At 60.6% G+C, this 25,298-nt stretch overlaps 1 protein-coding gene across 3 annotated transcripts in view; it reads left to right on the top strand.

The window, feature by feature from the left end:
• The first annotated feature begins 159 nt into the window (after positions 1–159).
• The window catches only part of EEF2K (eukaryotic elongation factor 2 kinase), a 32,718-nt gene continuing 7,579 nt past the window's right edge, over positions 160–25,298 (top strand). The window contains exons 1-14 of one of the 3 annotated variants that reach the window (XR_003046530.1): positions 160–481; positions 10,789–10,889; positions 12,735–12,795; positions 13,980–14,017; positions 14,414–14,585; positions 17,573–17,722; positions 18,053–18,185; positions 18,382–18,509; positions 19,174–19,375; positions 20,753–20,820; positions 23,072–23,149; positions 23,821–23,843; positions 24,752–24,886; positions 25,033–25,221. Coding sequence is in view for 2 of the 3 variants with exons in the window: in XM_006912530.3 (XP_006912592.1) it covers positions 236–481; positions 10,789–10,889; positions 12,735–12,795; positions 13,980–14,017; positions 14,414–14,585; positions 17,573–17,722; positions 18,053–18,185; positions 18,382–18,509; positions 19,174–19,375; positions 20,753–20,820; positions 23,072–23,149; positions 23,821–23,883; positions 24,752–24,886; positions 25,033–25,221 (1,764 nt within the window). In the remaining variant the exon portion in view is untranslated. Of the gene's footprint in view, positions 482–10,788; positions 10,890–12,734; positions 12,796–13,979; positions 14,018–14,413; positions 14,586–17,572; positions 17,723–18,052; positions 18,186–18,381; positions 18,510–19,173; positions 19,376–20,752; positions 20,821–23,071; positions 23,150–23,820; positions 23,884–24,751; positions 24,887–25,032; positions 25,222–25,298 lie in introns of all 3 variants that reach the window. The other 2 variants (XM_006912530.3, XM_015589934.2) reach the window with 2 other exon arrangements.

Below are 25,298 nucleotides of genomic sequence, written 5' to 3'. Positions count from 1 at the left end.
GTCCATTTAACATGTTCCCGGATGCCGCCTGCCGAACGCCTCCCCAGAGGAGAGCCGCGGCCTTGGCTCTGCGGGCGCCGGCCCTGGCCGTCACCGTGGCCTTCGGGGCAAGGTGCTCCCCCCGGCCCAGCACCCATCCTCTCCTTTTCCCTTCTGCAGGACGCTCCCCGCTGCCCTCGCCCGGTAACTCTGGCTGTGCCGCCCCCGCCTCGGGTAAGACGGGCACCCCAGGAACATGGCAGACGAAGACCTCATCTTCCGCCTGGAAGGCGTTGATGGCGGCCAGACCCCCCGGGCGGGCCACGGCGGGGACTCCGACACGGACAGCGAGGACGAGGAAGGATACTTCATCTGCCCCATCACGGACGACCCCAGGTCACACCAGCATGTCAATGTCAAGGTTAACGCCTGCTACGGTGACCTGACGAAAAGTGGGCAGTACGGCTCCAGCGGGTCCCCGGCAAGCTCCTTCAACTTCAAGGTGAGTGGGCCGCCTGCTCCGTGTGCCCAGCCCAGGCCGCCGCCTCCAGGGGTGGGGAGTCGGGGTCTCTGGCTGGGGTCTTCCCCGTGTTTGCAAACCCAGGCAGCGCCCCGAACTCCAGACCTGAGGCTGTGCCTGTTCCGGGGGTGAAGGGTGTCGGTTTCGCACAAGTTCGTGACTCCAGGGGAGTGTTTTGGGACGGCTGCTTGGGCCCTGCTCCTGGCCTGCGAGAACCTTGGCTGACGTCTGTAGAAGGGAGAGGGGAGCGGGGACGAGATTGGACTTGGGGGCCGTCGCTGCTGGTGGAGGCAGTTTGAATGCGACGCCCTTATATCTTTATTTGCTTTAATCCTCACAGGCGTAGGTAGAATGCCGCTTACCGTTTTGGGATTCGAAATTAAAATCATTCTTTTCCCACTTCAGAATTTACCTATTTTTAGAAAATTACTAATTCTAGTTCTTAGACAGCTGGATACTTTTGCCTTTCAGGGCCAGAATTCCAGCTTGCGTCTCCCTGGGACAGGCAGCTCCAGAAATAGCCCTGTGGGTCCCCTCCGAGGTTGGGCGGCCCCAGGGGGGTGCAGGGTGTGGCTTGCTTGTTCTCCTGTGGCGGGGCGGCTTCTGGAACACACCCCCACAGCCCAGAGTCCCCTCATCAAGAGGGAGCCACAGGCAAAGACAGACTTGACCCCTCTGTCCCGATTCCGCAGGGACTCTGGTTGGCCCAGCCTGGGTCAGGCGCCCTCCATCTCTGTCCAGTGACTTCCGGCCAGGCTTGGGATGGGGGGCAGGGGTCACAGAAAAGGGGCTGCTTCCAGGTCAGGAGGATCTTGGTGGCTGGGGGCAGGGCAGACCCCTCAGAGGCTTTACCCGCAGCTGCCCTTGGTGGGATCCGTGAGTCCGGCCAGGGCCTTTGGCAAATGTCAGGTGGGCCCAGGTGCTGGACGGATGCGGCCTCTGACCGTGAAACGCAGTGTGACTGACACGTGGGCCGAGGGACCCAGCGGAGGCAGGGTGTCCACGGGCATGAGCTTCACGGTGTGGATGCTGTGGCCATCCACTGCTCACCCCCAGCGCCTGTGGCCAGGCTGCGGGCACAACGGGGCTTCGCCTGGCGTCAGGAGGGCCGGCGGGCAGCGTCAGCGTGAAACGTTAGCCCCGTGGGCCTGACAGTAGTGCAGATGGAAATTCCATCTCCAGGATTCAGCCTCCTCCAGGGTGTTCCCAGCGGGGTGCCACTGGCGTTCTGGGCGGCACAGTCCCCTTGTCCTGTGAGATACTCGGCAGGCCTGGCCTCTGCCCACGAAAGGCCATGTTTCTCCACACTCGTTAGGACAGCCCAAAATGTCCCCCGCCGTGTGCTTGGAAAGCCCGCTGAGGAAAGCCGCTACAGAGGTGTTTGTACCGGTGCTCAGATTTATGTTGTCAAAGACGTGTAAGAGCTCAGTGTCCATCCAGGGGGGCCTACGTGAGTTATAGACTGGGGCCTCCCAGAATGCTGTGTTTACGTTAGAGCAGAGGTGACGTTTCTAGGCCGTTCAACTCGAAAACCATGCCAGGATATGTGCATATTTTGTGTGAGGAAAAAAAAAAAATCCATGAGAAGCCCTTGGGACCGTGCTGGTCCATAAAACAGCATCTGTTTTAATTTTCACATACTGTTTTGTTTTTATATGCTGTTACGTAAAACAGCAAGTTAAAATATAATGCGATCCCATTTTTATCAAAAAATATACATATGTTAGTATTTTCACAGCAAAAACTGACAGAGAAATTTGCATCCAGCAGTTGCCGGTGATTCTCTCTGGGGGACGGTGCTGTTAAGGGGGAATTTGATCACCTACGTTACATCTGTTTTTAAACATTTAGGGCTTTGAAAACTACGTGTGTGTATTACTTGAGTGCAGAAAAATGTTTTTTAGAAGCAGAAAAATGAAGGAAAATAACCAGGTCACCTCGCCTCCGTCAAAACAAACACATCAAGGAGGCCAAGTTCAAAGGCCTCACTGAGGCCGGGAGTCTCCTGGTCTCCAGGGACCTTCTGGGCTGGAATCTCTTCCCAATTCTGGAATAGGTGTCACTTTTCACGCCTCTGCCTGAAACCTCTTCAGTGACGTGTTGGTCTGTGGCGGCCCCCTGGGGCTGGGGTTGAAGACACCAAGCCCCGGCCCTGCCCTCTCATTCCCTAGGGCTGGTAGCCGAACTTTGCTGGCATCTGTCGCTGTCAACAGTCATTCTCCGTTTATGAGTCAGCCCCAGCTTGCGGGTCTGACCGTTTATGGACTCGGTGGAGCTCCTCCTGCCTGCCCACGTCCTAGGTCATCAGAAGCTGGCTCGGTGGGGTCCCTTGGTGCTTGGAGGAACAGCAGCCTCGTTCCTAAACCTCACTCCCTCTGGCACTGGACCAGCCTAACGTGTTTTTATTTACTGTTGACATGGCAACCTGGCATTCCTCCAAGATGGCTCTGCCTGGCAGGTACTGGGCGTGTCCTGGGAACTGTTGAGTTCTGTCACTGTCAAAGCCAGAGCCTTCTTCTGCCCGAACTTCCCGGGGGATGGTGGGCTGCCCGCGTGGTAGAATAGCAGGCAAGGATGTTTCTAGAGTTTATCATAATGTGGGAAAGCGCTTCGGCTCTGGAGTTAAATTTAAATAGCAGGATGTAGAGTAGGATGATAGCTCTGACTCTCTCTCTCACACACACACCCCACACCCCCCGAAAAGCCTGGAAGGAAGTTCCTCGGCGTGCCACCTGGCGGTCTCTGGGTACCATCTGAGCGAGTCCTTGTGTCCTGCTTCTCCCTCGTTTCCATTTTCTAGAATAAGCATATCTATGTTTTACGTTTTTTTAACAGAGTGGGAAATCGCGTGTAAAACAGTCGTTGTCCTGGCCTGGGGTATCTGGGGAGTCATTCCACATCGGCACATACAGGTCGCCTCTTGAGGGTGGATTAAACCGTATCTTGTCACGCGAGGTGCGTGGATCTGTGAGGCCAGCCCCGCTGCCTGAGGGACACATTCGTCGTTTTCTTTTTTTCCCTGTTATGAACCGTAATAAATGCGCTTCTGTGTGTATCGAAGCACACTTTACACTGCACGCATTCCGTACTGTGTCAACGCACGAACAAGGCAAGAACGCTAACCGTACCAATCGCGTACGGGGACCAGCGTCCGCCTCTGACCCGGGGTTCCCAGGAGCGGTCCTTCGGTGACGTTCCTCGCAGGGACGACTGGACATCAGCCGGAACCTTCGTCCCAGGCGAGGGCGGGGGACGCCGCTCCGCAGGCTTCGCGCCTGTCAGCCACGGGACGGCACAGCGGCCCTTGACAACGCGTGCTTCGACAGGTGGCACGCCTCCAGCCCCCGGGACCCCGACCCCGGGTGCTCTTCCTGAGCGCAGGGTGGCGCCCGCCGATGGTGCCGCCGCTGAATATCATGCCGTGGTCCGGAAGCACCGTCCCGTACTCGGCCCGGCCATCGATGGGTGCACAGGCCCTTCTCGGCACCTTCCTTCCAGTGCAGCCGGGTGCAGGGCCGTGGAGGCCCCCGGAGGCCCTGCCCCTGCCCAGCATCCCCGGGAAGCCCTGTGCGCACCGGAGGCCGTGACCGTGACGGTGACTGTGGGTGCTCTGCCCGCCACTCTGCGGATGCGGCGTGGGACGGACGTAGGGGGAGCGCAGGTGCCCTGGGTCCACAAAGGCCTGGAGCCCCAGCAAGGTAGGGGCCCGCCGGGCAGGTGAAGGGGAGCAGGCGACGCTGGCCGTGGGCAGGAGCCGCGTGGCGCCGGGGGTCCTTCCGGAATGTGCGCACGTGCCGAAGTGCCAGCTCCTCGGTGGACATGTGCCGGGGCCCGCACTTTTGTACTCGGTTTTTAGCAGCTTGAGTAAAATACACTTCACACAACATGCCACTTCCCAGTTTAAAACGCGCAGTTCAGTGGCTTCCAGTATATTCACACAGTTACGCATGCACCACAGCCAATTTCGGGCCATCGCCATTACCCTGAACAGAAGCCTGGTCACCTCCCAGTCCCCACGTCCCTCCCAGGCCTGGCAGCCGTGTGTCCCCTTTCGGTCTCTGTGGATTTGCCTTTTCTGGACATTTCACGTAAATCGCGTCGCCTGCCGTGGGGCCTTTGGCGCCGGCTGCCTTCCCGTGCTTTCAAGGCTGGTCTGTGTTGGAGCTGCGTCACCCTTGTGCCTTTTTCCCGCCGAATGTCACTCTGCGGGGTGCGCACACGCGTGCTCTGTCCCTTCATCCACGGACGCCAGTTTGGGCGCTTTCTCTCTTTCGGCCGCTGGGGACAGTGCCGATGGGGACAGATCTTTGCGTGGACACGTTGCTGCTTTGGGGTAGATACTTAGGAGCGGAATCGCTGGGTCTTCTGGTCACCCTCTAGTGTGGCCCCAGTTCTTTTTGTAAAAGAGCGGGCAGCTGGGGCTTGGCAGGCGTGGGGTTGAGTCCTGAGTCTGCCATTTCCAGACAAGTCACCTCCTTGCTCCCTGAGGCCCAGGTCCCTCCTCAGTAGACCAGGTAACTGTCCCACCCGCCTACCCGCCCTAAACGGGGTTGCCAGGATTCCGCCCGGGGAAGGGCTTCCGGGAGACGAGGTGATGCTGCTTGGCTGGTCATTTCTGTCCGTCCCATCTTGTCTTCTGTGGCCCCAGCTCTGAAGCCCACTGGCCAGGGGATATCAGCTGCAGCTCCTGTTTTCCACACAGAGAGATTTCTTGAGGATTTTAGCTTCGTTTCTTTTAGTTACTTGTTCTATTGATTGTAGACGTAATCCGTGTTCTTTGCAGGAAACGATGAAAGTGTAGATATAATTGCTATTAGGGTCTTAGTGTATATTTCAGGTGTTTCTGTGTTTCAGTATAAATACAGCATAAATAAGTAGGAGTCTTTATTGCAGCGCTAGGACCACGTTCCGTTTGTTCTGCGGTTACGTTTTTCCTCGGCAGACAGTTCACGTCTTTCCACGTTAGTAAATGTGGATCTAGGCTGTCGTCGTTTCGACGGCTCCGTGGTGGCCCGTGGTGTTGGATGTCCCACAGTTTCTTCAAGCATTTCCTCTTGGGGGGTATTTTGGCAGTGTTTTTGCTGCTGTGTTCGATGCTGGGTTCCATGACATTGCAGGGAACCTCTAAGTGCAATTTTGTGGCCCAGCGGGGGGCGGCCACACAGCGATCTGGGCCTCCTCCCATCCCAGGGTGTGGCCGGGTGTCCCAGCCGCGTCTTCCTGCTGCTTTTATTTGTCCTTGGGTGTGATTAACTGTTGGGGGGGGGGCGAGTCGTGCTGACATGGAGCGGGGTCCTTCAAGTCTACATAAGTGAGGGAAAAAATTGCTTGATCGCATCTGCCCGGCGAATGCAACGGTCGGTGTTTCAGGGAGCCACTCCCAGCGAATGCGACGGTCGGTGTTTCGGGGAGCCCCGGGCGCTCCCTCGTGTGAGATCCGGAGGCCTCGGTCGCTGTGGCCGTGTGACGGGGATAGCGAGGACGGTGATACAGAAACGGCAGCGACAGCCGTAAGGTCCCCGTGCCAAAGAAATCACAAACGCGTCACGCCCACGGTCGACCTCACTCGCGGCATGTTCTGTTGTGGCCGCCAGCCCCCGATAGACACAGGGGCCACCGGAAACCAGCGAGTTATAGGAAACACGCTCTTTATTCAGCCGGCCGGGTCTGCCAGGGGTACGCTGACCCCAAATCAAGCAGCCCCGAAATGTAGAGGTACAGGGTTTTTAAGCCCTAAACCCCATTCCTCATCCTGTCTGAACACAGAAGTCTATTTTTCTTCTGTTTACTGTCAACCCACAGGTCGGTTGTGCAAGCGGCGGGTACAGAAGCAGAAAGCTTACCGTTAGGGCGTTGTGTTCCCCTGGGCGATAGCCGAGCAGTAACGTTCCAGCCAGCACAGTTCCAGGAAATTTATTTTTGTCGTCATTATCGTTACCTGTCAGTTCGATTCTGTTTCGTAGTCTCCAGCTCCGAAGAGCCTCCCTCCTGTCTGGCGCAGTGTCCCTTTCCGTGAGACGCACTAGGCCCCCGTCCTGAGTGGGGTTGATCGGTCTCTCAGCTGCTGAGTTTTAGGGTCTTTAGAACTGGAGGATGTTAGAGACGAGCCTTAATCAGCTCCCCCATTGGTCTTTGTTTGCTGCCTTTGATTGACACTTGCGATGCCTGGAGACCGTTGTCCTAGTTAAAAAAAAGTGCAGGCAACACAGACAAAGCTGATCAGCCTGTCCCCCTCTCCTCTTCCCCGAGAGAACCGGTGTATCCGTTTGGTCTGGATCCCCTTTCAGACCTTTTTTAATGCGTTTATACATAAATCCACAATTACATACGTGACTGTAGACACAGGCCTGGCCTTAGAAGTTCACCGTCAGGACTCGTGCGTCTCCTCACCCAGCGAATGGTGTCACCCTGATTGCATGAGGTAGCGACGTACCTTTTTACCTACACAGTAAGTCTTAGAGCTGGCCCGTGTCACTCAGCATCTCGATCTTTCTACCAGCCGCCTACAAGCCCAGTCACGGGCCGCTTCACGACGGGCTCGCGTGCTAAGCGATGCGTGCTTAGGAGCTTCTGGCATCGTGTGAACATCACAGAGCGTGTTCGCACAAACTTGGATGGCAGCCCGCCGCACGCCGACTGTGGTGCAGCCTGCTCCACGCCGGTGCAGCGCGTCCCTGTCCTGAACACGTAGGCAGCTACGGTGTCTGCGTAGCTAACTGTACAGAGCCCACGGCAGGAAAAGCGCAGACGCAGAGGTACGCGGCTGCAGGGCTCACCGTGTACGCAGTTCAGGCCGGGAGGTGCCCCGGAGAGCCCGCCAGCGAGTGCGGAGCGGGCGCGAAGGCCTGGGACACGGCCGTGCACTGCCACGGACTTTTATTACATGCCGGACACTCAGGCTGCGCTAAATCGATAAAACAGCACAAGATGCAATGAAGCTGGAGCGCAAAGGATGCGGCCGAGATGCGCTAAGCACGAGCTGTACTTCTTACGAGTGGAAAGGGCACCCTCTAAAATAACCGCGAAAAGCGTGGTCTAGTCAATACGAGAACCGGTGATGTCACACACGAGCGTCATCCAGCCCTACGACGGGGTGACTGCTGCCGCGTCGCGAGGCCTTGGGCGTCTTTCCACGCCCTTGTCATCTCACGGGGCCGCCGTCACGTGTGTGGTCCGTCATCGACTGAACTGTCGTTAGGCATCACAGGTAACACCTGCCCGTGGACCGGCAGGTGGTTTGCGGTGCTCGACCGTCACATGGCACTGTAAGCGCTGACCGTTGTTGGGCCAGCTCACCTGGGCACACCTGGGCAGGTGGCCGGAATGGCTGGGTCACTGTCCGTGCAGGAAGTCCGTGGCCCGAGGTGGTGGTCCCTGCGTCCACTGCCCTCGCGGCGTCTGAGAGCTCTCACTCCCAGGCCTCCAGGTCTCCCCAGCCTGGTGGCCGCCACGGTAGCACATCAGTGGCTTTCGGCCCGGGCAGGGGCAGTTTGCCTGCAGTGAGCGCCACGACCTCAGAGAGCCACCGTTTCTGGCGGGACAGACGTTGACCACCAGTAGTTGAAAGCTTCATCCTTGTCCTTTGTAGACAAGGAAGTGGCCGTTCTCGCCGGTCAGCAGTGTGGGTGAGACCAGAGTCAAAGCAGCCAGTCTCAGGACAGGACTTTTATACTGCGCTTGGAAAACGCAGTTGCCTTCAACCCATCTGTCCCCAGGAAGGCGTGCCGTGGTGGGACAAAGGGTAAATTTGACCCTGTGAGATAACGCGCCCTCTAATGCTAAAACGCTTTTTTCCTTGACTGTTTTTGTTTTTTTTGTTGTTGTTGTTACTGCTGCTGCTGCTGTTTTGCTTGATGGTTTTTTGTTTGTTTGTTTGTTTGTTTGTTTTGTTACTGCTGCTGCTGCTGTTTTGCTTGACGCCACAGCCTCCAGCCAGGAGGCGATTTCTGTTGCTAACTTGCTATTGAATGTGAGGGCCGCTGTCTTTGGCGTGGGGAGCGTCTGAGTCACCCGTTGAGAAGGGTGTAGCTGGAGAGCTGTGTGTCTCAGGGAGGGGACAGGCACATGTGCAGACCTGCTGACTGCTCAGAGCACCGTCCGCCGAGGCAGGCAGGGTCAGAAGGCCGCCCCGCCACTGACAGCCGCTGGAGTACAGGAGGAGACCGTGGCACTTTTTCAAACTGCAGACGTCCAGAAACTCCCTCCGTTGTAAAATTGTCGCCAGCAGGGTTATTTACAACAGGGAGACATCAGTGACAAGCGCAAAGGGTCCGGTCGTGGAGAACCGTGGGCGAGTGGTTAGGTCAGTAATGCTAACCCCTCCCGGCGGGTTATTCTGCCAGCCGCCTCGTAAATACACGAGGTCGTGTTTGTGTGAGAAAGGTTTCACTCGTCCACTGCTCCTCGGAGTATGACTTAGGAGAACCGTTCTGGAGGAAAACTCCGAATGTGTGAATTTTAAACACGATCCCGCAGTTACTCCTCCAAGAAGCACGTCCCCCAGGGATTTTGCACAAGTGCACAAAGTTTACACGCGAGGATGTTCACTTCAGCACTGTTTGTACTAGGAAGTGCTGGCAAGGGCCCAAATGTCCATGGCCTAAGGTTAGAGAAATACCTCCAGGTGCACTTACGCAGGCTGCACATGGCGACTCCCGGCCGTCTGTGCGTGTGACATGGAAGGACGTCCGCGGCCCCGTGTCAGGTCAGGCGCAGACGGAGCGTGTGCGTCATCACATTCGTGTGTGTGCGTGGCACGTGCGGAGGAGAAAGCCGCATGACGGTCACGCCATCTGTCAGCCGTGGTTTGCCGAGGAGTGGGGTCTAGGAAGGGCTTCTGCTTTCTAGTTCAGAGTTCCGTGTTGCTCGCCGTGTCCTGTGATAGGCAGAGCACGCATCCGGGATCAGGAAAGAGCTCCAAAGCCCCAAGTCCCCTTGACCCGCGCTCCTGGAAGGCTGTAAACTGCATTGAGTGTCGTTCCAGCCCTATAAAAACATGCACTACAGGACCTGTAAAGAACTAACCCGCAGCGTTGACGGCAGATCTGAATTTTCTTGGCCTTCTGTATTTTCCAAGTGTTTTTATTCAGCGTGAATTAGCCTCTAAGCTGGAAGAAAAAAGTTATGGGCTTTATTTTTGGACTTTGCAGATTAGAAAGCCCCAGTGAGGGGCCCGCAAGCGGCGGGTACAGTGTGTGTGTGTGTGTGTGTCTGTGTGTGTGTGTGTCTGTGTGTCTGTCTGTCTATCCGTCCGTCCGTCCCAGAGGCTCAGCTCCTCTGCTTTGCCTCCTCTGAACCAGAGTCCCAGCGATGGGGCTCAGGCCGGGGCACGACAGGGTGCTGTCCCCTTTGGGCCCCAGTCCGTGGGAAGCTGGGCCCCTGAGGGCTGGTCGGTGGCTGAGGGTTGCCACTGGGGGTAAGGACGTCTAGAATTGGCTAACCCAAAAGCCCTAGTTCACAGCAGGTTTTGTGAGTTTGGGGGGATGTTTCTGGTCATCACTACCATAGTGGGGGACACTACAGGCGTTGGGTTTCCCTGCATCCCCAGGACCTTGGCACGCCTGGTGGGAGCCTCTTCGTAATGATCTGAGCCCAGAACTTAGCGCTGTGTCAGCGTGAAGACAACCTGCCTTTTGCATGTTTTTGATATCCTCAGCATTTAGAGCATTATGTTACCTCGATTTCATTTAGGGTAGTAAAATGGAGCACGTTTGTAATTTAACATGATGTTTATAAATTCAGTCTTGCACAATCACCAACAATACTATTGCCTCTCGTCGGTACATGTTTGCACACTTGTGTTTGTTCTTCTGTGGGACACACTCCTCGACGTAGAACTGCCGGGCAAAAATAGGGGAATGCATTCTGTTTGCTCCGACGGTACCAGGCTCCTCTCGGCAGAGGTTAATGCCCGTGGGCGTCTGTGAGGGCACCCGTCACCCCCCCATGCTGGCCAGCACACCGTGTCAACAGTGGTGAAGTGTTTTGCAGCCTGCACGCGGGGTTGAGGGGGGGGGCGACATCTTATTTTCATTCTCAACTTTCTGATCACCGTGGTGTGTGTTTACGTATGAATGTCATGTTTCTCCTTGGGTCTCATAGTTAAGCCGGGTCACATCTGCCCCCGGGGCGGCTGTGCCGAGTGAGAGCAAAGGGTCTCTTGGGGACAGTGGTCCTGCAAGGGGAGTGGATAGGAGGTTTCTCTCTCACGGGGCTCTCTGCGGGGATGGAGGGGGCGGGGCTGCTGTCCCAGGAGACCCCGGCCCAACGCTCCCCTGTGCCCTCTGCAGGAAGCCTGGAAGCATGCGATCGAGAAGGCCAAGCACATGCCTGACCCCTGGGCTGAGTTCCACCTGGAGGACGTTGCCACAGAATGTGCCACGCGTCACAGGTCAGCGGCTCGTCTGGGGGTGCCGTAGGGTCCCAGGCCTCCACGAGTCCTTGGGGGTGGGGGTTCCACCTCTCCTCGCAGTCACTGAGCCCCAAGCACCCTTGGGGATCAAGGAGAAGGGAACAATGATAATGCCGATCAGCATCTGAGTGCGCATTGTTAAGGCACCGCGTATCATCTCATTTAACCCTCATCGTGGTCCTGTACGTATTCGGCAGGCTAGGCCGAGCTCTGCAGCAGTGACAGGTACCCCAGGGGCTTAATGCAGCAAAGGTGTGTTTGTCACTCGGATGAAGTAGGGCGAGAGGCGGGCAGCTCTTTGGGGCAGCTCAGGGATCCAGCCTACTTCCGTCATGTGGTGCCATCTGGACACGGGACCCCCACAACTGCTACCAAATGGAAGAGCTGGGGGGTAGCTCGCCAGCTTATCAAAGTCCACGTTTGAGTCTCCCTGGCCCGGCTCTGGTGGTACCCCCATCTCTGGGCCCGTCAGACCCTCGCTCCAGTTGGCCAGGTCTAGGCCACAAGCCAGAGGGTGTGGGGACCAGCTCCACCCAGTCCACCTGTTCTGGGAATGGAGGACAGTGGTTTCCCAAAGGACAGTTGGGGTGCCGTTTGTTTCCTAAGCAAAGTGCCCGCCTTCGCCGGCGCTGGCTGCCGGCGGGGGGCGCTCAGGCATCCCTGGCAGGAGCCTCCGGAGCCTCCTAACCTAGAGGCTTCCCCCTCTGTTGCTGGTGCAGCCAGCCCTTTCTGGGGTCCATTTCCTGTTCACAGGGGGTTACCCAGGCTGGTTCAGAGTAGGTTCTGGTTGAAACCGGCCTGGCTCTGAGTCCTGGCTCCTGGGCGGGTTGCCCCCCGACTCCGAGCCTCCGTCGCCCCATCTGGAAAGCGGGCACAGCACTGTAGCAGCCTCGGGCTGCTGCAGAGGTCGGGTGCAGAGCCCCCAGCACACAGGCCACTCAGAGCGCCAAGCGGCAGGGACCTCGGCCAGGTCGGCGGTCGTAGGAACAGTAAGACGCGGCCCGCGTTGCCCCCTGCCCGCCCTCCCCGTGTGCGCCTCTCAGTTTTCAGTCTCTCTTAAAGGTGAGGAGAGACTTTGCTTTGCCTTGGTCTCTGCATAATAATGATAATCATCATTATGGTTCACCGAGCATAGTACCCGGCCCGGGCTGGTTTAGGGCAATTTGGCAGCTCTGGCGAGCCTTCCTCCTGCCAGGCCAGGGGGCGGCTACCTGCCAGGTCTCTGCTTGTGGAGGTGTCAGACTTCGAGAGGCCTGTTGTCACTGGGGCGGGGACAGTCTGGAGCTAGGGCTACGAATGGCTCAGCCCTGGGGGAGTTTGAGATGGACAGTTCTGGACCCCTCTCCATCCTGCTCCGCCTGGCCATGCATCCAGCAGCCCCTTTCCTGGCTGGACTCGGGGGACCCCGCCCCTCCCCTCACCTGCCCTCAGCTGCCTGGGCCAGGCCCCGCACAGCTGCCTGGCAAGGTCAAGGGCACGGCCGCCCCGTCTGGGGACACGCTGTTCGTTACGTAGACTGGGCGTCAGGGGATTTGCCCATTCGGTCCTTGCCCTGCGGCTGCGCACTCCAGGCCCGCGGTGAACAGGCCGGACGTGGGCCTGCCTGGGTGGGGTTCCCGTCCAGTGGCGGGGCACAGAGTGCGTGCTGGGGGACACGTGGACAGGGCACCGCTGCGTTTGAGGAGGGAAGGAGGCCGGGGTCGGGGGGAGGACGGGAGAGCGCCCACTGGGCAGGCGGCTCGGTCCCGGGGCAGCGGGGAGCCCAGTGAGCGACGGGATCAGGAGGTCGACCCTGCGCCCCGGGGGCGGTTCCCGTCTCTGCAGGTACAACGCGGTCACGGGCGAGTGGCTGGAAGACGAAGTCCTCATCAAGATGGCCTCTCAGGTGAGCGGATCCGAGCCAGGGGCAGGGCCGCGGCTTTTCCCGAGCTCAGCTCGCGCTCCCTCCCCTCCACGCCCCCTCGCTTGGCGGGGAACGCTCTGTCGTGTCGGGTGTTGATTTTCTACTGAGCTGCGACTCACACGCCACGCGACATGCCCGTTTAAAGTGGACGGGTCAGCGGGGTTAATGTCGCCGTGCGGTGTGGAGCCATCGCCACGGTCCAGCCCTTGCCTTGTCGCCCAGCGAAACCCCGTGCATGCCCACGAGCAGTCAGTCCCGCAGCCCTCACCTGTGCCCAGCCCTGGGCCACCACCTGCCGCCTCCCGTCCCCACAGCTGTCCACGTTCTGGACGTTTCGCATATTAATCACATATCGAAAGATTCTCCTTGGCCCTCTTGTCGAGGGCCAGCCGGCTGCAAACACGCGGATCGGTTACCGGGCGTGGCAGGCCACCGCCTGCCACTGCATTGTGACTTGAGTTCAGTGACTTGCCACCGGCCTTTTGGGGACGCTTGGCGAGACGTCCCTCAGTGCGTCGCACACTCAGCAAGGCGTGCAGCTCGCTGGGCTCCGCAGCGTACGCACCGTGCGAGTGTCACCCAGGCCAGACCGTGGGCGCCACCAGCCCCCCGGGAGCCCCTCCGGCCCGGCCGCGCTGTGTCACCCGGGGGAGCTCGCCCAGGTCTGCGTTTCGCGGCGGTGGAGCGTGTGGCGGTGTCTTTCCAGGACGTCTCCTTCGCTCAGTATTTAGGCTCCGAGGGTCACGCCGTTTTTGCTGGAGCTGTAACCGCTCGCTGTGCAGTATGTCACCGAATGAATGAGCCTAGTGACCCACCTGTTACGCCGTGGGTGGACATTTAGGCGGTTCCTGCTTTTCTTCTGTTACAGACAGGGCTGCGAACACCCTCCCCCCGCCCCCACCAATACACACTGTCTCCCCAATAGTACCTTCACCCGGGCGTGGGGCTCTTCCACTCAGTGGGGGTGGGGGACACCCCCACAGCCCCAGGCTGGCAGCTCTCTCAGCTTCGGTGCGGGGAGGGCGGGCCAGGCATGTTAGGGTTGAGGTGAGGTCCAGGGCACCCACTCGGCAGGCGACGTCCAGCGGGTGAATCTCCTCCCGGCTGGGCTTGCTTCGGTTGGGGTGTGGGGACCGCTGACCTTCCGTGTGGTGTCTGTCTTTCAGCCCTTCGGCCGTGGAGCAATGAGGGAGTGCTTCAGGACGTAAGTGACACATGGCTCTTGGGGGCCCTGCCCAGACCCCCTCAGGCTCCCGAGACGGGGATCATTGTGACGTTCCTGGCCAAGACGCAGCCAGTGGCCTCTGCTTCCTGTAGCTCATGGTCCCCTCTGTCTGGCCTCCACTGGCCCTCACGTTGGGCCTGGCTACAGGGATAGGCTTAAGGGAGCTGGGGACAGGGTGTCCTACTCATCCTGGCTCTGGTCCTTAGGGACCAGGGGATGTGCACCAGGTGACACTTTACCAGTGTCCCTTAAGCCCCCTGCCCCGTTCTTTGAAGGATGCTCTCCCGCCTCCCACATCTGTCCCTGAGGACACAGGGCTGGGTCCCTGGTGAGCCGAGTGCCCAGGTGGAGCCCCGCTCCCTCTCCTCCCCACAGGAAGAAGCTCTCGAACTTCCTGCACACGCAGCAGTGGAAGGGGGCCTCCAACTACGTGGCGAAGCGCTACGTCGAGTCGGTGGGCAGAGACGTGTACTTCGAGGACGTGCGTCTGCAGATGGAGGCCAAGCTCTGGGGAGAGGAGTATAATCGGCACAAGCCCCCCAAGCAGGTGTGTGTGGCGCCCTCCCTGCCACCTGCCCCCTCCAGGGCAGCCGGGGGCCGCGTCCGGAGACCAGGGTGCTGGTGCCACGGTCACGGTGTCCCTTCGCTGTCTCAAGCAGTCGCTCATGGCAACCGCCACTTACCGAGTGTAGTGCAAAAAGTCATTTATTCGCCAACGCGGAGGGTTGGGGTTGTTCAAGGTGGGTCGGGATGTTTTCGTCCCATTTTACAGGTGGGGTCTAGTAGTTAGGAGTTTTGTTTGCAAACGACAGAAACCCACTCGAGCAGGTTTAGTGCAGGAAGGGAACATGTTGCCTCGCGGGGCTGAGCCGTCGTGCTGGCCGCGGGCCGCGCTGGGACTCTGCCTCCGCCGCCGGCCCCGGGGTTCTTCCACGTGGCGTCCCTCCCAGCAGCTTCTCGACTTGTAGCGGCAAGTCGGCCACCAGCAGCCTCAGGCTCGCTTTCTGCCTTCTCAGCAAGTGTTTTCCCAGGAGTGACAATAAAAGTCCCAGAACTGGGTGTCACTGGCTGCGCTGAGGCCGGTGCCTGTCACTGAGCCAGTCAGGAAGGCCAGACCAGGCAGGCCCGGGCCCCGTGCCACCGATAGAGCCAGCAGTGTGGTCCTTCCTCCCAGACTGCATGGGCTGCGATCGTGGCTCCCAAGAAAAGCCAGAGGGGAGTGGGGTGGGTACCTTGTCTGCCCCTGGGGAACCCAGGACCCGGAGGGGATAAGGGACCTGCCCCGACGGGCAGGGATGGAGCCAGGGCTCAACTCCAGGCGTTCCAAGCCACTGCCCACTCGACTCCTCCACTCGGGCCCCAAGGGTGCTGGGTGACGGAGGCCAGGCAGAGCTTCCTGTTGCCGCCGGCGTTTGAGGAAACTGAGCTCCCGGCCCTGGCCCTGCCCAGACTCACGGCCCGGCCCTGCCACTGCTGGAGCGCCTGCTGGACGCACGTCTCCTGGGCGCCTTGGGAGGCCACATTCTGGCAACCGGCAGAATTTATCGCACACTTGCTGTTTGCGGGGCCCTTGAATAAGCCCGTGAGGGGTGGACGTAAGCAGCCACAGTCTTCACCCCCAGGGCCTGTGACCTCCTCGGTGACTCGCTGCAGCCTGGGCTCCGTCTTCCTCCTCTCTCAGCCCTTTCCTGCCTCGGGGCCTTTGCCCTGGCCGCGCCCCCACCCCGCATCCCTCATTCTCTCCGTGCTTGCATGGCGAGTTCCTTCTCTTCGGTCTCAGCTCCGTGAGGCCACCCCGTCACCTCTGTCACATTGTCCTATTTCTTCTGGTTTCTTTTTTCTAGAGTAGCTGGTGCTACTTGTTCATTTAGGTGGCATTTCAGTCCCCCGAGGACAGATTCATCTCTCTTGTTTACTAGGTCCCGGCACCTGGATGCTCAGTAAATAAGGACGTGAGTCATTGCTGAATTAATTGAGGAATGTGGGTGTTCGAGGAGAAGCTGGCTGTCCACCCAGTGAGCCCTCTGGCCAAGCAGGTGGCCTGGCCACAGGCATCCTTGTGCGGGGGGAGCCAGCCTTCGGGCGGGATCCCTCGAGCACCAGCTGTGCCTGCCCCTCAGGCGGCTCCTGGGAACGGAGGCCGAGTTCGGGGCAGTTCTCGTCCCCAGCCCTGGGCCCCCCCGACCCCTGCAGCTGTTGTCTGCCTGTCTAGTGACTTAGCCGAGCCGCTCCCTGGGTGGCGGTTTCCTTGGGAGACCTGGCTCCTTCTGTTGTGGCAGCGTTGAGGAGGACTGGGTGCTGTGGGCCAGTTCTCAGGTAACAGGATATAAGTTAGTCACAGGTCTCCCCAACCCCCTTCACGCACCAAACACAGCACTTGCACGTTTATTCTGTCTACGTGATCAAACACACGAACTTGGTGCAAAAGTCAGCCAGGCGCGTCCCAGCTCCCCACAGTCCCCCAGTGCAGGGGGAGAGGCGCTGTTTACCGTTTGGCACGTGTTCCTCTCGAGTCGGGCCTGCTGATAATGACGACATCAGCAAAAGCTGACTGTCTTTCGTGCACCCGCAGATTTCCTCCTCGTTCTGAGTCTGAGATCCCCATTCTACGGGCGAGGAACCCGAGGCACAGAGAGGGGGCTAACTCGCCCAGGCTCGCGGTGTCCGTGTAAGGCACGGCTGTGTTGCTTAGCAGACGGACCCACAGACGTGTGCCAGCGCGGAGCGGTTTCCTCCGACAGCCCTGCGTGGATGGCTCGGCGGGCTGGGGCTTGCCTCCCCAAACCGTCCAGGGGCCTGGTCGCTTCTGTCCTGTTGCTGCGCCATCCCCCACGGGTGGCCCTGGACCGTGTGGTCGGTTCTGGCTCACTGGCAGGTGTCCACCTTACAGCCTTAGGAAGGGACCGGAGAGGGGAGCAGGCTGGATGCATCCTCACCGCCGCTCGCTTTCCATTGGCTGGGCTTGGCCATGGCCACACCTAGCTGCAAGGGAAGCTGAGCAGTGTCACCCCTACTGGATGGCCGTGCATCCTGTTAAAACTCAGGGACAGCGGCTGGCTCCGGCTGCTTGGCCTGTCGTAACAAAATACCACAGACAGAACAACAAGAATTCACTGCTCACAGTTTTGGAGGCTGGGGTGTCCAAGGTCAAGGCATCGGCAGGGTCACGGTGTGGTGAAGACCGTCTTCGTGGTTCATGGCCAGCACCCTCGCCCTGTGTCCTCACCTGGTGGAAGGGGCAAGGGAGCTCTCCGGAGTCCCTTTTACGAGGGCACGAGAGTCGTTGACAGGGGCACCACCCTCGTGACGTCATCACCTCCCGAAGGCCCCGCCTCCTGCTACCGTCCCTTTGGGGGTTAGGGTTTCAACATGTGAGTTTGGGAGGGGACACGTTCAGGCCGTAGCAGTTCACATTCTCAGAGGAAGAGGGGACAGTGGATTCTGGGGACAGCGAGCAGCTTCTGCCCTGGCGGGCCGGCCCCCCGGTCCCCCGCTCCGACCTCCCCGCCGACATGCTGCCGCGCTGCCCGCCAGGTGGACATCATGCAGATGTGCGTGGTGGAGCTGAGGGAGAGACCGGGCCGGCCCCTGTTCCACCTGGAGCACTACATCGAGGGCAAGTACATCAAGTACAACTCCAACTCAGGCTTCGTCCGCGATGACAACCTGCGCCTGACGCCGCAGGTGAGGCCCCTCGAGGGGAGTCCCGTGAGGCGGGGTCCCACCCCGGCCCCGGAGGGCCCTAAGCCCAGGGAGTGTCCCGAAGGCGCTCCCGTGACGTGCACCGTCGCCCACGCCGGCTGTCGGCTGACCCCGGGCCCTGCGCCTGAGGCCGGCCTCGGCTGTCGGCTGACCCCGGGCCCTGCGCCTGAGGCCGGCCTCCTGCTCCGTTTTTCCCGCTAAACAAAGCGCTCCTTGCGGGGAGGCCCCGCGTGGGCGGAGCCGTGCGGTCCGTGTCTCACGGAGAGCGGCTGACCAGTGCCCGCAGCCCGGTCTCTTCCTGTCCCCCCACAGGCCTTCAGCCACTTCACGTTCGAGCGTTCCGGCCATCAGCTGATCGTGGTGGACATCCAGGGCGTGGGCGACCTCTACACCGACCCGCAGATCCACACGGAGACAGGCACCGACTTCGGAGATGGCAACCTGGGTAGGTGCGGAGAGCCGGCCCGTTTCCACGGGGGCCGCACCCCCTCCTCGGACCCAGGGAGAGCGGGCCCAGAAGGCGGAGGGCGCGTCCAGAGCTTGTGGACGTGGGGCCTGGGACGCCCGACACCAGGGTGCGTTGACGCCCGGCCCCGCCGCAGAGCAGAGCCAGGCTCGCGACTCCCCCGCTGTGTGCGCAGGTGTCCGGGGGATGGCGCTGTTCTTCCACTCCCACGCCTGCAACCGGATCTGCAGGAGCATGGGCCTCACGCCCTTCGACCTGTCGCCGCCAGAGCAGGACGCGGTGAACCAGAACACCAAGCTGCTGGTGGGTGTCTGCCCCGAGCCCCTCGGGCCCGTCCGCTGCCGGGGCCGGTCAGCCATGCTCCCCGGTGTGACGGCCACCCAGCCCTCACTGCTTCAGAGCATCAGGCCGGACGGTCCCCTCCACGCCCCTCCTCCCTCCCCAGGCGATGCACAGAGCCCCTGAGTGTCCCACTAGCAGAGCAGCTGGGGTCTGCGTGACTCGGGCCCTTTTGACCACAGGGAGTGGATGAGGCGCGTGGCAGGGGAGGGGAGGTGTGTGGTACGTGTGTTTGCGCGTCTGTCTGGTGTATCGCCGGCTGGCTGGACGAGGCTGGGACCTGGCTCTCGGGCACCTCGCTGTGTCCAGGCTGTGCCCGCTCCACCTCCATCCCACCATGTGGACCAGGTGTCGGAGAGTGACCAGCTTGGGATCCCAGACAGTGACACGTTCCCAGCTCCGGGCACTGTGTGTGTGGTCGGCACTCTGGGGGCGCTGGCCGGCAGGCCCTTCGAGCTCCTGTTCCAGATGCCCCTCTTGGGGGCCTTCGGGTTAAGCCCCCACGGGCGACTAAGCGGGCCGGGCGAGAGCGGGGGCCTCCGGGTTGGGGGAACAGCAGGCAGCAGGGAGAGCCCTCCGTTCCCCAGAGGGTGCCTGTGGGACGTGAGTGTCTCTGCTAATCCTCCAGCAATCAGCCAAGACCACCTTGAGGGGGACAGAGGAAAAGTGTGGGAGCCCCCGAGTGCGAACCCTCTCGGGGAGCCGGCCGCCCCTGCTGCTCCGCCTGTCTGAGAACTCGGGGGACGAGAACATGAGTGACGTGACCTTCGACTCTCTCCCCTCTTCCCCGTCTTCGGCCACACCACACAGCCAGAAGCTGGAGCCCCTCCGTGAGTGATGGGGGGCTTGGTCCTGGTCCTTGTGACTGGAGGGGGACGGGCGCCAGGGAGAGCGGAGCCACTGGCTTTCACTTCGTGTTAGAAAACCGGACCCGCGATCCAAAAAGATTCCCGGCCCCGGGGGTTTTACGGGGGAGCTTTGTTAATAAACCTTCGAGACGGAGGCTGTCCGCGTGCTCTAGCGACAACAGGAGAGACCACGCGATGTCTTCAGATGTTTTCAGCTTTATGAAACAGGCACAGCCTGACAGCAGCTCAGGAAACTGCACCCGGACCTCACTCATCGGAATAGGTGGCAGACATCCTAGGGAAGGCGTTACCTTCGGTGGGGGGGGGGTCTGTCGTAGAGAGAGTTTACGCCGGCGTCCGAGGGATGCCTAACGCTAGGAGCAGGATTCATGTCCCGTGAGGAGGTCAGAAGAGAACAAGAGCCGTTATTTCTGAAGTCGAAGTGGCAGAGTTTGCCGACGATGTGATGTGGGGTCTGCGGGAACCGGGGGGGCAAGGCTGACGCCAAGGTTTTGGCCCGAGGAGCAGGACGGGGTGGCCTTCCGTTCAGCCGGGGACCCGGGTTTCCGTGTCCGGCGTGAGGGAAGCCTGGGGGGCTTGTCCACGGGAAGGCCTTGGCCACAGCCTGGGGCAGGAGTCGACAAGCTTGCTCCTCAGAGGCCCGAGGAAGTATTTAAGCCTCGCGGGCCGCACGGCGGCGTCTGCGTTTGTGGCCTGAGCACAGCCGTCGGCGACGTTTACGGAGGTGTGGCCGTGTTCCAGTAACCTCCATCCGTGACCTCTGAATTCTCAGTTTCGTGTGATTTTCACGTATTGCAAATACTCTTCTTTGGACGTTTTTCTACCCTTTAAAAGCCATCCTTAAAAACTACTGAAAACAGGACACAGACCACATTTGCCTCGCGGGAGCTGGAGGCAGGAGACAGACTAGGGACCGCCAGGAAGCGGTGGGTTTTTAAGCTATCTGAGCTCCCCCCGCAACACGCACACACACACACACTTGTGGCTCCTCATCGGGCCCCCAAATGTACAAATGGCTTCTCTTCCTCCACATCTGTGCCCCGTGAGGGCCGGCCGGGGGCCAGCACACATGCTCACAAACACTGGACGCAAATTCCTTTGAATTATGACAGCTCTGAGTGGGCACAGGGTAAGCCACTTGCTCGGGGCCCCACAGCCAGCAAGTGGGGGACGCGGAGAAAGTTCTGGAGAAAGAACTGTAGCCCCCAGGTGCTGGCAACATTCTTCCTTTTTTGTGCCTTTCTTTGAAAATTTAAAAGCCTGGTGGGGGGGGGGGCGGGGCTTGTGACCTGCCCCAGCCCTGCGGCCAGCACATCATCTCCACCTCCCCCTGCGCAGATTGGCCCGTGTTTGCCGACCTCGATAACCTGGGACCCCGAGATCATGACCACCTGGACAACCACCGGGTGAGTGGAGGGGCCGGGAGCAGGGCTGGGACGAGCGGACTCACTCCCGGCGGGAACCGGGGTCGGGGTGAGGGTGAGTGCTCGGTGCAGAGGCGGCCACCCAGGTGCGCTCCGGGCACCGTGGAGGGTCGGGCGTGGATGGGGGTACACGGCGAGGGAGAGCCAGGTCCTTCCCAGTCCCCAGCGGTGGCCGGAGAAGGGGGCACCCAAGTCAGCAACGGCGTGACCTCTGGTGACTGCTGGGCTGGCAGGCCACGTCCGAGTGGACGGCTGTGGACTGCTGCCTCAGGAGGCGGCTGCGCTGGGTGTCACACGTGTCCCTGGCAGCACAGGGAGCTGCGATGCGCTCTGGCTGGATAAACAGGACAGGACCCTGCAGCCTCTGGGTGGCTCAGTGGTGAGAGACCAAAGGTGTCCAGCTTGCGTTCAGGCAGACAGTGTGGAATCGAATCGAAAATCGATAGAAATTTTAAAAACGGACTTTGCAGAAATGTCGCACGTGCGCAGACCACAAGTGTGCTTTAGGCGGAGCCCTCGGTGGCTCCAGAGGTGCACGTCCCCTTGGGACTGCTTTTCAGAATCCTTGCACGGAAGGGAGTAAGAGCAGCGGACACGCACGGAATCGTCACCGTGGGCAGACGGTGCGTGAGGGCTTGGGAGGCACTCAGTTAATCCTCACAGGCCGTCAGGCAGATACTATTATTTTCTTTTTATAGTAAATTTTGTTGTAGAATCAGAATACGTTTTAGAAGTTCAGAGTACGTCCCCCATTCTCATGGTTGAAAAGGAAAAGGTGCCAAAGATTAGCACGATGAGAGGTCTCGCTCCCATCTGTCCCTCAGCCACCTGCTCCCCGTCTCCGAGATCAGCCACTGCCCTTTACCCCCGATTGGGACATGAGGACACAGAGGTTAAGCCACTCGCTCCTGGTCACTCGGTGATGGAGCTGGGATCCACCCCCAGGCTACCTGGCCTTTGCTCCCCCACCTCAGAGTAGGTAGCCCCCCACTTGTCAGAGGAGACTGGGGTTCGGGGAGGTTGATTGCCTCCCCCGCCGTCCCAGAGCTGGGTTTGCATGAGTGACCCCAGAGGAGGGGACGAGGGGCCTGAGGTCGAGCAGTGGGAGGGGAGCGTGGAGCGCAGGGGCCTTGGGTGTGGGGGGAGGGAGGCTTTGGGGCTTACGGGGACAAGGCCGGGGCCTTTTCGGGATCCAGAGCTCCCGGGAGTGAAGGGACCCAGCCAGACCGGGGCCGGAGGTTCCACTGTGCTCACGTGGCCCCCGTCTGCCTCGGGGACCCGGGCCCCACCTACACTAGTGACACCAGACTTCTCTTTAGGATGCATTTACTTAAGTGAAACGGCTCATCGAAAGACACCTTACAGATGAGAAGCGTGAACTCATGAGAGCGGTTTTATCTGGAGGGGGAAGGAGTGGCCCGGGGACGGGGTGTGGGACCTCTACGTTTTCACAGGGACATTCTAATTCCTTTTAAAAATTCAAGGCCTGACATAACGATGGCCTAACTTTATGAGGTGACAAAGCTGAGTGACAGAGATACCCGAGTTCATCTTAGTATTTCTGCTCTTATTTGTGTTTGAAGTACTCTTCCATAGAATAGAGAGGAAAATCGTGGAACACTTAGCCACATCACGATGGATGCAGGTGACGTGCGGATACGGCCAGAGCACAGGGCCGGCAGACAAATGACTGAGGTTTTAGAGGTGCTGAATGATGCCAGGTTCACTTTCTGAACGAGCTTTGATCTGGAGCAACAGGGGACGTGCCCAGGAGGCCCGAGCAGTTTGGGCAGAGGGCTTCGTTGCAGTAAATTGTTCCCACGTTTTGGTCCATGGCTCACATCCCTTCAACCGGCCTCTGTTTGCCTGCCCGTGAACTGGGAGAGCCACCCCTAACAACGGCACTACTGTGACCCACACCCCTTGTCCCCCTCACAGCCCTGGTGTCGGTGCCGTAGAGAACCCCAGAGCTCAGAGAGGGTACGCGGCCGCCCAGGGCCACAGCCGGCAGGTCGCAGAGCTCGGATTCGAGCCTAGGACGGCGGGGCCCAGACCCCGAGCTCTTGCCACCACTTTTCAGCACCCTCACCCAGCCAGCAAGGGCAGCAGGCAGAGCATGTTAAGCGAGATGACGGGACAAAGGACAGGAAGCGAATGTCCGGGGTGTCCAGAAATCACCGCCACTAGCTACTCAGAGGCCCGCTGAGACCCTGTGGTCACCTTCCCTCCACAGGACTCTGAGAACGGTGGGGACAGCGGATACCCCAGTGAAAAGCGGGGTGAGCTGGATGACCCAGAGCCCCGAGAACACGTAAGGAACCCCCAGGAAGCGAGACCAGGGTTTTCCGTTGCCTCATTGTCGGGGAGGACGGAGGGAGGGGGGCCGATGAGCGGGCAGTGAGAACATAACAAGTCATTAGTAAATAAGGTCACTTCGGCTAAAGGGGGATGCAGGGCGGAAGGTAGCACGGGGCGATGGGGACCGGTAAGGTCAGTAAGGGGACGAGTGTGGGATGCGACACGGGCTGGGAGAGGTTGGAGCCTCTGTCTGCTGAGCAGAGAGGATCTGGCTGATAGTCTACCTGCGCAGGTGCGGCTGGGAGGGCACGGGCTTCCGGAGGACCTGGAGGGCCCCGGAGGACAGGCTTCTGAGGCCCCTCCCAGCCGTGTCCCGCTGAGGGTGGCTTCCGGCAGAGTCACCCAGTTAGCGTGAGCGCCAGGCGTCTGAGCGCCAAGGCCCCTCTCGTTGGGAGCCGTGTGCGTTGGGAGCTTGGGCCGGAGGAAGGACGTGGCCCAGCTTCCCGGGGGCCTGTGCCTTAGGGTCAGCTCCGTCTGCACGCAGGGGGCGTGGGAGGAGGGCCGTGGCCGCACCAGCACGGCGCCCTGCCCGTGACCAGCGTCCTCTCTGCTGGCAGGCGGGGTCCAGCTTCCCCGGGGAGGGAGGGCTGCCCTTTGGGTCACTCTGTCCTCTGCCTCCATCAGGGCCACTCCAACGGCAGCCGGAGGTACGAGTCGGACGAAGACAGCCTGGGCAGCTGCGGACGGGTAACGCCCGTCGCCAGGAGCCCCCGTCACAGCCGTGTGCCCGCCTTCTCCACGCTGCTCCGTCTCCCTGCCCGCACGCCCCTGCCCTGTCCGGGCGCCTCACACTCCCTGCCCGCGCGCCCCTGCCCTGTCCGGGCACCTCACACAGCCCCTACGGGACGGCTTTGCAAAGGAGCCGATGCCCTTGGCAGATAACTTTCTGAGCCCCCGCCCTGGGCCAGATGCGGGGGGATCTGTGGGGACCACCAGGCAGCCCATCCTGGAGGGGCGATCACACGGCCACCGCCCACGTGTGGCAGTCGTACCCCTGCGTATTAGTTAATTGACTTCCTGCAGCCGTCCAGGGACGCAGGCTGCGTTATCTCGCGTGCGAGGGAGTGGGTCCTAAGCAGCTCTCCCCGGGTCCCCTGGCCAGCACGTCTAACGGGCGTCAGTGATCGTTGTCAGCAGGCATGGGGAGGCCAGCCCTCACGGACGCTGTCCCCTGTCAGGCTGGCTCTGAATCACACTAGAACCCCTCCCCTCCCTGCCTGTGCTGAGGCGAGTCTCCCTCCCACCTGCAAGGTCCTTCCTCCCCCTGTGGTCACCGCTCCTCAAAGCCCGACCCTGCTCAGCTTCTGCGATCAGACGGGATCGGGCGTGTTCAGGGTGGCATGGCCGTAGACAGAATCACAGTTTCTCGCACCCACGAGCTGGCAATTTGAGTGACTAGAAATGGAGCCGTGTGTGTCCGAGGAAACTTGACGGCATAAGGGCTCGCGCCCCGGCTTACCAGCCAGGCCTGTGTGGGGGAGCAGCTGACAGCTGGTGGCCGCACGCCCCACCCCCCAGCCCTGGGACCTCATCATGCCCTGTTCTCATCCTGCAGGTCTGCGTGGAGAAGTGGAATGACCTCAACTCCTCCCGCCTCCACCTGCCGCGGCCCTCGGCCGTGGCCTTGGAGATGCAAAGGCTCAGCGCTCTGGGCCTTGAGAAGAGAGTCGGGAAGTCCGTTCTGGGGAAGGTACCAGAGATGCCCGGTTCGGAGCCCTCTCTGTCCAAGCCTGGCGCCCCAGCCCTCCCCTTCCCTCCCCCCACAGGCTGGCCGGGGGCCCTGGGGTGCGGCCTCGGCCTCCCGGCCTCAGGGCCAACACCTGCTCTGTGCGGCAGGTGCATCTGGCCATGGTGCGCTACCACGAGGCCGGCCGCTTCTGCCAGAAGGGCGAGGCCTGGGACCGCGTGTCCGCCGTGTTCCACCTGCAGCATGCGGCCGACCTGGGCGAGCTGGAGGCCGTCGTGGGCCTGGGACTCATGTGCTCACGGCTGCCGCACCACATCCTGCCTGACGTCTCTCTGCAGGTGAGCGGGCCGAAGCCTGGCCAGGGGCGCCCCCGCCGGCCCCCACCCCCGCCCCGGCGGCCCACGCTGCGGGAGGG

This window comes from Pteropus alecto, unplaced genomic scaffold, assembly GCF_000325575.1.
Source record: "Pteropus alecto unplaced genomic scaffold, ASM32557v1 scaffold15, whole genome shotgun sequence".
Taxonomy (NCBI): Eukaryota; Metazoa; Chordata; class Mammalia; order Chiroptera; family Pteropodidae; genus Pteropus; species Pteropus alecto.
This window is presented reverse-complemented; position numbering and strand designations above follow the sequence as displayed.